This window comes from Rana temporaria, chromosome 3 (assembly GCF_905171775.1).
Source record: "Rana temporaria chromosome 3, aRanTem1.1, whole genome shotgun sequence".
Lineage (NCBI taxonomy): Eukaryota > Metazoa > Chordata > Amphibia > Anura > Ranidae > Rana > Rana temporaria.
Window position 1 is genome coordinate 454,065,434 of NC_053491.1, and position 12,321 is coordinate 454,077,754.

General features: G+C 36.3%; 1 protein-coding gene and 1 pseudogene across 2 annotated transcripts in view; both read left to right on the plus strand.

Annotated features, from left to right (window-relative positions):
- The first annotated feature begins 2,358 nt into the window (after window positions 1–2,358).
- Window positions 2,359–12,321, plus strand: part of LOC120933451 (mucin-3A-like) — a 50,412-nt gene continuing 40,449 nt past the window's right edge. For both annotated transcript variants that reach the window (XM_040346680.1, XM_040346681.1), the window contains exons 1-2: window positions 2,359–2,665; window positions 10,952–11,050. In XM_040346680.1, the coding sequence (XP_040202614.1) occupies window positions 2,608–2,665; window positions 10,952–11,050 (157 nt within the window). In that variant the 5' untranslated portion in view covers window positions 2,359–2,607. The remainder of the gene's footprint in view (window positions 2,666–10,951; window positions 11,051–12,321) is intronic.
- Window positions 6,132–8,869, plus strand: LOC120933453 (annotated as a pseudogene).

The following is a 12,321-nucleotide window of genomic DNA, read 5'->3' on the forward strand; positions in this document are numbered from 1 at the left end:
TTCATTGATTTGAAATTGATACCCTTATTTTGTGTATGATTTTTGCTTTTGCTCATCACTGCCACACACATGCAGCCATGCATTGCACGTGTGTGGCAGTAATGAGCAAAACTAAAAATCATACAAAAAAAAAGCTATCAATGAAGTTGTGATGTGAATCAATCACTAAGACAATAAGACATACATAAACCATAATTTATGACACGGCATACATTGTCGTTTGGCAGGACTTTATGGGGACAATGTCTCTAATCCTCTCTAGTATCATGTCTGCAGTCTCTGATCCTCTCTGGTATCATGTCTGCAGTCTCTGATCCTCTCTGGTATCATGTGCGCAGTCTCTGATCCTCTCTGGTATCATGTCCGCAGTCTCTGATCCTCTCTGGAAATTTTCACTAATATGAGTCACAAATAGTGAAAAATGTTCATTGTTTTGGGAAATTTTGTTTAATAAATTAAAAATGTTTTCTTGTAAGGCAACCTCACTTTTTCATTGTTTAACTATAACAAGTACTCGTACCAGTTGTCCAACAATGATATTTACTGCTTTTTATAAAGAAATACAATTGATTTTATGCAGTATTGAGTTTAGCCTTTTGGCCCGGACCTCCAAAATATTTTTAGTTTCTCATGTGGCCCCATCGAAAAAATAATTGCCCACCCCTGGATTAGAGTGATGCCTGGGGTCCAGTACTGAAAATCACATTACATAGAGAAGTGCATTGAAACCTTTTCCTAACCGCAGTTGTGGTTCACTCTCGCTCACCGTAGTTTGTGACACACAGCCTCTTACCAGATGTGATTGACCACCCTAAAACAGGTAGTCAAAACACACAATAATGCTCCAAGGATGGCTCAAAGGTTGGTACAATCCATCAGCTAGTATATCCAGTTTCAAACCCTTCCGGATCAGGATGGTCACACAGTATGCAGAGATGTTTTCCGAGTAAACTCACATGGTTCCATGCTGTTTTTAACCACTTAACCCCCGGACCATATTGCTGGTCAAAGACCAGGCCACTTTTTGCGATTCGGCACAGCGTCGCTTTAACTGACAATTGCGCGGTCGTACGACGTGGCTCCCAAACAAAATTGGCGTCCTTTTTTTCCCACAAATAGAGCTTTCTTTTGGTGGTATTTTAGTTTTTGCGCTATAAACAAAAATAGAGCGACAATTTAAAAAAAAAATATTTTTTTTTACTTTTTGCTATTATAAATATCCCCCAAAAATATATAAAAAAAAATGTTTTCATCAGTTTAGGCCGATATGTATTTGTCTACATATTTTTTGTAAAAAAAATCACAATAAGCGTTTATTGATTGGTTTGTGCAAAAGTTATAGCGTTTACAAAATAGGGGATAGTTTTATGGCATTTTCTGCGGCGATCAGCAATTTTTATCTGTACTGCGACAAATAATGGCGGACACGTTGGACACTTTTAACTCACTTTTTTGGGACCATTGGCATTTTTAAAAAAATGTTTTGGTGTCCCTTTAACTGTAAATGCGTAAAAACGCAAATAAACCCAAAATCTCAACACATCCCTAATGCCATTGGCATTTTTATAGCGATCAGTGCTATAAAAATGCATTGATTACTAAAAAATTCCACTGGCAGGGAAGGGGTTAACACTAGGGAGCAAGGAAGGGGTTAAGTATGTTCCCTGGGTGTGTTCTAACTGAAGGGGGGGGTGGACTGACTAGGGGAAATGACTGATCGCTGTTCATACATTGTAGGCATTTCTGACAGGACCGGGAGCTGTGTAAACACACACAGCTCCCGGTTCTCGCTTTGTAACGAGCAATCGCGGGTGCCCGGCGGTGATCACGACTGCCAGGCACGCGCGTCGGCATCAGGGGCGAGTGCATACACTGTGGATTCTACTCTGTGTATTGTTTACTAGGAAAACGTCAGTACCTTAGATTGTTAAAATTTAAACATGTTCCTATTTATAGTTTTTAGCAAAACTTAGCTTTTTTTCGTCATCTGTGTGATTTTATGTTGAGTTTATGAGTTTCCAGTTTCCATTTATAAGACAACTACTTTTTAAGATGCTATAGATCCATCCTCGCTGGAATCTTATGAGCGTCTAACCATACGCTGAACCATCCTACCCAATAAATATGCATGCCCTCTTTCTATTTTTAACACTTTTTTCCTTTATAACATTGTTTTTATAAGTTCTTCTTGTATGTCAGGGTGAATATATGTTGAGTTTATGAGTTTTAAAAGTTTACATTTCAAAGGGCAGGTAAGACTGGAGCTGGGTCAGTAACATTACATAGGTAAGAAAAAAGTTCAGAATCAGAGATTATTGGTTGACGTGCATGTGTATGATATGTGCATGATCTGATGGCTGGCACAATGATCTTGATCATATACAATAAACAAACACATCTGGTCTGCCTACAAATTAACATCTGTATCACTGTCACTGTTAGAGCTGTTTACTGTGTCACCTCTGTTGCTAATTTTGTCAGCGTCACACCTCCTATAAATAATGTCAGTCAAGTGTTATCACAAGAGCACTTTCTGAATGACAAAGAACAAGAGAGGATTAAACACAGATATAATTGTTAGAAAAGAAGAAGAGAAAGGTCCTGAGAATGGAATCTCAGTGGGGTAAAATCCTTGTGCTGCTTGGCATTTTCTGTTTCTTTCCTTGTGAGTATTCACCTTTTTCAAACAAACTATTTTTTGCTTAATCAAATCGTTTTTGGTATTCAAAGCAATACATGAAATTTACTGAATGTAAAAAACATTAACGGTACAGCACCTAAGCATTTATCAGGGTTGCGTAAGGCACTTTATTGTCTTTTTATAGTGGAAGCTGTATAATATTGATTTGAAATACAAGGAAACCCGTAAATGGTTTGATTTTAATGGCAGTCAATTGGAAACAAGGAAACCAGTAAATGGTTTGATTTTAGTAGCAATCAAATGGAAAAAAGAAAACCAATAAATGGTTTGATTTTAGTGGCATTCAATCGGAAACAAGGAGACCAATAAATGGTTTGATTTTAGTGGAGGTAAATTGGAAACAACGAAACCAGTAAATGGTTTGATTTTAGTGGAGGTCAATTGGAAACAAGTAAACCAATATATGGTTTGATTTTAGTGGAGGTCAATTGAAAACAATTAAACCAGTAAATGATTTGATTTTAGTGGAGGTAAATTGGAAAAAAGGTAACCAGTAAATGGTTTGATTTTAGTATCAGTCAATTGGAAAAAAGCTAACCAGTAAATAGTTTGATTTTAGTGGCAATCAATCTGAAACAAGTAAACCAATACATGGTTTGATTCTAGTGGTAATCAATCCAAATACAAGGAAACCAGTATGGTTTGATTTTAGTGGAAGTCAACTGGAAACAAGGAAACCAGTAAATGGTTTGATTTTAGTAGCAGTCAATTGGAAACAAGGAGACCAATAAATGGTTTGATTTTAGTGGAGGTAAATTGGAAACAACGAAACCAGTAAATGGTTTGATATTGGTGGAGGTCAACTGGAAACAAGGATAACAATAAATGGTTTGATTTTAGTGGAGGTCAATTGGAAACAAGTAAACCAATATATGGTTTGATTTTAGTGGAGGTCAATTGAAAACAATTAAACCGGTAAATGATTTGATTTTAATGGAGGTCAATTGGAAAAAAGGTAACCAGTAAATGGTTTGATTTTAGTATCAGTCAATTGGAAAAAAGCTAACCAGTAAATAGTTTGATTTTAGTGGCAATCAATCTGAAACAAGTAAACCAATAAATGGTTTGATTCTAGTGGTAATCAATCCAAATACAAGGAAACCAGTATGGTTTGATTTTAGTGGACGTCAACTGGAAACAAGGAAACCAGTAAATGGTTTGATTTTATTAGCAGTCAATTGGAAACAAGGAGACCGATAAATGGTTTGATTTTAGTGAAGGTCAATTAAAAACAAGGAAACCAGTAAATGGTTTAATTTTTGTGGCAATCAATCGGAAACAAGGAAACTAATAAATAGTTTGATTTTAGTAGCACTCAATTGGAAACAGGGAAAACAATAAATGGTTTGATTTTAGTGGCAATCAATCAGAAACAAGGAAAACAGTATGGTTTGATTTTAGTGGAGGTCAACTAGAAACAAGGAAAACAGTAAATTGTCTGATTTCACTTGCAGTTGATTGCAATAGAAGGATGACTTAGAGCAACCAATAGGAATAACCCTACAGTATATGGGATATTTCGCTGAGAGAACATATCCAGATTTATATCCTTTATATATTCTATTGTATTATTTATTCTATAGATTGGTTCTCCTGAAGAAGCGGTATCCCCGCGAAACTAGTAGAAACCCCGACCAATCTTTGATGTGCATTATTGTCAATTTTTGTAATTTTTATTTGTAATAAAATATTTTTTAACTTAATAATGTTTATTGTGCCTTATCAGTTCCCAGATAGTCCACATATTATTTGGGTAGGTATGCTTTAGGTTTAGCCTCAGCAACTATCTCCTTGCCCCCAACCCTCACCCCTGTTTTTCCACTATAACCTGGATGATGGTACGTTGTTATTTTTATTATGATTTTCTTATATGAGGCTATACTCCCATTTTGTTCCTTTATACATTTTATAGAACTAAAAGTATCTCTTATCTAAATAGGAGGGGGAAGGGTACAAATATAAGGAGTATATAAGAAGTATATTGCACCAATTAACTTTCAGAAATAGCAAAGTAGTGTTGCACAATTCCCATAAATAGTTTCCGTGGGGTGTAAGGTAAAGATAAATGACAAAACATTGACAATAAAATAAAAAATATTTAAATAAGACTTTCAAAAAAACTAAAGTTTTAATATCCAGTGGGTAAAATGCTGGGTGCACATTTTATAAATCAGTTTACATTTAAATCATTCTAAATAATTATACTTTTAAATAATAAGCCATTTTAAAATTTGTAAACAAACAAAAAAAAATGCAAACAATACAAACTTTTTTTTAATTGCCAAAGGATTTGCGAAAAATTATGCAAAATAAACTTCACTCAGTGTAAATTTGTTTATTAAAATGACATAAAAAATAAATAAAAAGCTGTTCCACTCGCATAAAAAATGCAAAACAAATAAAAAAAATATATAGAACAAATAGATCCACCAGTTATAGCTCATGACATGTTTTATTAAATTCAGTCAATTCAAATATTTTTATAGTGCTGTGTGCACTTTTACACTATAAATTATTATAAAAGCTTATTGTTATTTTACTAAAAGGATTTTCAGTATATAACATTTATTTTTCATCATTTATCTGTAAATCGTTATACGAGGACCTTTCCACTTGGTGAAATGATAAGGAGAAGTTGTAAAACATTAATAGCATGTTGAAATATGAAGAAGAAAGTGTAAACAGCCCGGGAGTTTAATGACTGAACTATTTTACCTTTCTGTGATGGGAAGGTAATAACATTTGGGTGTTTCCAGTCCGTTTCACAAGAGCACAGATTTGGGGAAAAGTTGATAATGTAGCTTGGAGTGAGGATCGTGATTATATAAGAGACTTTTACCAAAGATTGTTCCCTTTTTATTCATGGTATTATATAGTGTATTTGTGTGTATGTGTTTGCAGGGCTTTTTATTTTATTAAAAAATGTATAATGGATTTAATATACAAAACATATTGGAAGATATAATAGTATAAGCACTGCAGATTTTGTTGTATGTATTATTGTTACTGAAATGTTGCATGAATGTTATGAACTGTAGCTGCTGGATTGAAGTGGAGGTCCACCCTAAAAAAACGTTTTACATTAGCAGTCTCCTTTAAAGCTATTAAAAAACATTTGGAGAATTTTTTTTTTACTTACCAGAAAGACCAACACAAAGTGGCACATAAATGTGAAGTGGAAGGAAAATGATAAATGGTTTTAATTTTTTTTTTACAAATAAATATGTGAAAAGTGTGTGGTACATTTGTATTAAATACTTTGTAGAACCACCTTTCACTGCAATTGTATCTACAAGTCTTTTTGGGGATGTCTTTACCAGCTTTGCACATCTAGAGAATGAAATTATTGCCAATTTGTCTTTGAAAAATAGCTCAAGCTCTGTCAGATTAGATGGAGAGCATCTGTCCATTGTGTGCCGTGTATGGTGTCTTATTAAAGAAGTGATTGTCCTCCAGATTCCTTTTTTAACCCTGTTATTTTAGTAAAGCAGGATAAATGGCTGTGGCAGAAAACAATATGGAAGACATAAATCCTGTGTTAAAGCGGGAGTTCACCCAATGATGTTTTTTTTTCTCTTTTCCCCTTAGATGGATGCTCGTTTTGTCTAGGGGAATCGGCTAGTTGTTTTAAAATATGAGCCGTACTTACCGTTTTCGAGATGCATCTTCTCCGTCGCTTCCGGGTATGGGTCTTCGGGAGCGGGCGTTCCTTCTTGATTGACAGTCTTCCGAGAGGCTTCCGACGGTCGCATCCATCGCGTCACTAGTAGCCGAAAGAAGCCGAACGTCGGTGCGGCTCTATACTGCGCCTGCGCACCGACGTTCGGCTTCTTTCGGAAAATTGTGACGCGATGGATGCGACCGTCGGAAGCCTCTCGGAAGACTGTCAATCAAAATAGGAACGCCCAGTCCCGCAGCCCATACCCGGAAGCGGCGGAGAAGATGCATCTCGTAAACGGTAAGTACAGCTCATATTTTTAAACTAGCCGATTCCCCTAGACAAAACGAGCATGAAGCTAAGGGAAAAAAGCGTTATGTACAGGTGAACCCCCGCTTTAAGAATAAAGCCCTGTACACACAATCGGTCCATCCGATGAAAATGGTCTGATGGACCATTTTCATCGGTTAACCAATGAAGCTGACTGATGGTCAGTCGTGCCTACACACCATCGGTTAAAAAACTGATCGTGTCAGAACACGGTGACGTAAAACACAACGACGTGCTGAAAAAAACGAAGTTCAATGCTTCCAAGCATGCGTCGACTTGATTCTGAGCATGCATGAATTTTTAACCGATGGACATGCCTACAAACGATCGTTTTTTTCTATCAGTTAGGTATCCATCGGTTAAATTTAAAACAAGATTGCTTTTTTTTAACCTATGGATAAATAACCGATGGAGCCTACACACGATCGGTTTGGTCCGATGAAAACGGTCCATCAGACCGTTCTCATGGGTTTGACCGATCGTGTGTACGCGGCATTAGTCAACTGGATGCTATTGAATTAAACAAGGCATTAGAGCAATTCATCTGGTCTCAATTTAACAGCTGTTTTCAAGGCTTCAAACTAGGACTTTTGAGTGGCTTTGAACCAGAGATTAAAGAATTTTTATGGCTGTTCTTATGGAGGTATACAGTATACTCCAAAAACGCTACTGTTGGTCAGTTGCTTTTGAGCATTCAGTACAAAAAATTACTTGTCTCAAACTAAAACATACAGGCCACCTAATAAGCAGCAGAAATTATGGTTTGCACTTTTTACAGTTGGAGGAAATTGACTGGAAGAAAGGTCAAATGACTTATTTAGTAATCACCCTTTTGGGTCATCTTTTCAGAGAACAAAGGGCCAGATTCACAGAAAAAGTACGCAGGAGTATGCTGATACTCCGGCGTACTTTCAAATTTGCCGCGTTGTATCTTTATTTTGAATTCACAAACATTTGGCTAAGATCCGACAGGCGTATGGCTTCGTACGCCTTCGGATCTTAGGATGCAATACTTCGGCGCCCGCTGGGTGGAGTTTGCGTCGTTTTCCGCGTCGGGTATGCTAATTAGCTGTTTATGGCGATCCACGAAGGTACGCGCGTTCGTCGCATTCTCTTACGTCATCGCTAGTCGGCTTTTCCCATCGTAAAGTTGTGATTGCTATTTAGGTGGTGTAAAATTAGACAGCCCATGTTAAAGTATGGCCGTCGTTCCCGCGTCGAATTTCAATTTTTTTTTTGCGTAAGTTGTCCGGGAATACGAAAGTACGTAACGCACGTCGCCGTTCAAAACATTACGTTGGGGGAACGTCATTTTGCGCAAAGCACGGCGGGAAATTTCAAAACGGAGCATGCGCAGTACATTCGGCGCGGGAACGCGCCTAATTTAAATGATACACGCCCCATTTGAATTAGGCGGGCTTGCGCCAGACGGCTTTACGCTACGCCGCCGCAAGTTTACAGGCAAGTGCTTTGTGAATCAAGCAACGTAAATGGGATACGTTACGCCGCCGGATTTTTACATGAATCTGGCCCAAAGTACTTTATTAATGTTGTGTCTGGCCTCCTGAATATTTGTAGACTGCTTAATTTCTTGGTTTTCTTGCAGCAAGGAAAGTTTGCCACACTGGCTGAACGCCTTTTAGGAATCTGGTCAGTATTCAGCAAGCCTCAAACTATTCGGCAGGTTGGGTTTGAGTACATGAATAAAGAAATTTTGTGGCATGGATTTGTCGAATTTCTGATCTTCCTTTTGCCTCTGATCAATACACACAAACTGAAATCGAAGATGTTTTCCTGGTTTAAGCCAGTCAAAGGGCTCTCTTTTTCTGATCCATCTCTAGTGGTCCTTTGTAAGGAATGCTGCTTGTGTGGGGAATGGCCAACGATGCCACATACCATTGGCTGCAGCCATGTCTTCTGCTACTACTGTATTAAAAGTAATTACATGGCTGATATGTATTTCACATGCCCTAAGTGTAGCACTCAAGTACACAGTCTGCAGCGCCCCTCGAATTCAAAGTGGAAATTTCTGAAGTTGACACTTTGTAAACTTTGCAAAACATACTCACCCTGAACTACTCGACAGTGATGTCTCCTAGTTTTCATATGTTCTCTGGATTACAGTGGTGAAAACATTGGTGTTGAGTTCTTATGTCATCTTCCTTCAAAAGTAATTATGAAGATTATTTCTACATCTGAAATGCCTTTTTTTTTATGGAATCCCTTAATTGTGTCTTTTGTTGTCCCTTGAAATCTAACAGTGTTTTTATTTGAGTTGTCTTTTTATGTCCGAACATTTAGCTGATCATGTTTTTTACTTTTATGAGGGCAACTATGCAACTCTTGTTCCAGTTTTCATACATCAGCTACTGTACATAGTCAATACATTGTTTACGAGTATAATCCGTTCCAGGAGAAAGCTCGTAATCCAAAGCACTCACACATCAAAGCGAGATTCCCCATAGAGGTCAATGGAAACGAAAATAATTAATTCCGCATTGACTTCTATGGCATGCAATACCGCATAGAAATGTGAGGGTGCTCTCGCGCCTACCAAAATACTTGAGATGAAAAAGATTGATATATATAATAATGCTGCTCAATCTAATAGTGTATAAAGGTGGATAAATACAATAAAATAGTGGAAGATAAAGTGACGAGCGCAATATTGAATGGCTGTGTATCAGAAATGTATGTCAGTGAATCAAACTGATTCAAAACTCTGATGAAGCCACGTGACGTGGCGTAACATGTAAGGGACGGGCTTAATATAGGAACACACCAGGAAGCTGTGATCAGCTGTGTTTTCCTTTCGTTTTTACTTATGATATACAAATGTAGCGTTTTTACAATAAACCAGCCCTTGTTTTACTACACTATGGGAAGCAATCTACGCTCGTCACTTTATCTTCCATGCAATACCGCATGTGGCCAGAGGTGGGGGGGGCAATGGAGAGCCTCAGAAATACTTGGAAAGGCTCGGGGACAGCTTGGCTGAACTCAGAAAACTATTGGAAAATTGTATTTCAGAGTGTTTCCGAACAGCTCAGAACGACTCCGATCGATTCTGCTCGGCTCTGGCACCCCCGCACCTCTGGCCGAATGCGGTATTGCACACCGCTGTGGCTTGAATCCTGCTCGTTTTCCCAGAAAACACTCGCAAACCGAGTCAGGATTTTAAAAGAAAATGCTTATATTTTTGGCTTGGGGTTTAATACGACTTTAGGCCCAACTACATAGGTCTGCCATTTTGGTATTCAGAAAGCAAAACAAAATCCTCTGGGAAAATATTGTCTGTTTTGTCACAAAGGTAAAAGAAGAATCAGTTCTGACCTGAACCTCCTTATTGTTGTTAGACATGTGCAATTTGTTTCATTCCAAATTAGTTTTTTAACAAATTTTGACAAATTTGTTAATATGGAAACATTCAAATTAATGAAAACCCATTTAACAAATTTTTCTGAAAATTTGAATATTCGTAAATTTGTAAATTTGAAAATTAGCAAATTTATAAATTAGAAAATTAGAAAATTAGTAAATTTGAAAATTGGTAAATGTGTAAATTCAGAATTTTAGAAATTTGGAAATTGTAAATTTGAAAATCTGAAAACCCGAAAATGTGAAAATCTGAAATAATAACTAACTATTAAATTATAGGTATTGGAATTTCCTTTCAAATTTGTCTGGTAGTGAATGTAACGACTACAAGTTTATCCGAATGAAAATGAATGGAACATAATATATTAATAATAAAAAATATCAATAATAATAAAAAAACGTTTTATTATTATTATTTATTATTAATTTGTTCCGCTCCATTTGTTTAGATGCGGCGTTCATTATTTTGGATAATTCGTAACTTTGGATAAATTTGTATTCCTTACATTCACTAACAGCCAAATTTGAAAGGAAATTCCAATACCTATAATTTAATAGTTATTATTAGTAGGATTTTTCTAAATTTCGAATTTAGGAATTTATGAACTTATAAATTTACAAAGTTATGAATTTTCTAATTTATGAATTAACAAATTTTAAAATTTACGAATTTTAAAATTTACGAATTTACGAATTGCAATCATAACGAATGACCCAAAAAACGAAAACAAAACAAAAACAAACACATTTTTCGGCAGTGCACGTGTCTATTGTCTGTCTGTGCCTTAGGTATTTTGTCATATCTCTTGTATATAAAGTCACTATGAAACATCTTTTATACAAACTAAACTTACCCAATCATTTACAATAACCTTTTTTTCTAGACATGTCAGCTCAGACGTCTGTACCCACCAATGTATCAAGAGCTTTAGATATCTGGAATATTGTTTCTAAAATAATTAAGGACATAATTAACATAATAGGTAAGTATGACATACTATATATTCTTGTTTTTTTAGAACAAACTGGCTTTCTTCTGGTGATATTGTAAAAAATAAATAAAAAAAAATTAAAAAAGCTTTGACCAGTGTTTGTTATTAATAAAATACTGTAGCTAAAAAAAGTCAATAATAATAACTTGTCCTGTATAACCCCTTCAATACCTGACACTTTCACCCCCTTTCTGCACACACCAATTTTCTGCCAATTTGCTGTCAAACTTTTGCATTTGCACGATCATGCAACACAACGACATTTTATATATTTTTTTCATACAAATAGAGCTTTCTTTTGGTGGTAGTTAATCCCCACTGTTTTTCTTTTTGCTAATTTAACAAAAAAAGTTTTTTATCTTTGTTTCCGTTATAACATTTTGCAAGCAAATAGTCTTTCTTCATAAATTTAGGCCCAGATGTATTCTGCAAATTGTTTGGGGTGAAAATAACCAAATCATTCGTAGGAATGTCCACAAACTATGGTACAGTATATATCTAAAAATCGATCAGCCCTGATGTACTGACGGTCCATCTCATTTCTTGAGGCCCAGAAAATGCCAGGACAGTATAAATACCCCTTTTTGGAAAGTAGACAGTCCAAGGTTTTTAGTAAGAGGCATATCAAGTTTTTTGAAGTTGTAATTTTTTGGAAAATTAAGAAATTTAAATATTTTTTTACATACTTTACATACTTTCACCATGCAGCTAATCACATGGTACAGGTGGGCTGTATATGACCCTGTCTGTACTATGTGATCACTGTGGGCCATCACAGAGAGCAACACAATAGTACACAATGAATGGTATGAATGGAAGCCATCCATTGTGTAGAATTGTCATGTGATCTGCTGTGATTGGTCATAGTGATCACATGGTACTGGCAGTGGCCCAGTACACTAAACTGTCATCCGTTGTGCCCGGTGGACAGATCGCACCACAGCGCAGTCCATGGGGTGTGCACAAGATGCGAACCTGGGAGGATGTCATATGACGTCTACCCAGGATGGGAGAGCTCCTCCAGAGATGGGCAGGAAGCAGTTAAAATTATGCTAAAATTATGATTCTAGAGTTTTTAGAATAAAAACGTTTTTTTTTTTCAGTTTTGCTTTTTTTTACAAAGAAATATCAGGAAAAATATTAGGAAGGAAGAGAAAGAAGGTGTTATTTATGGCTGATTATGGTAAACTAAGACCCCTTTCACACTGAGGAGTTTTTCAGGCGGTACAGTGCTAAAAATAGCGCTGCTATACAACCTGAAA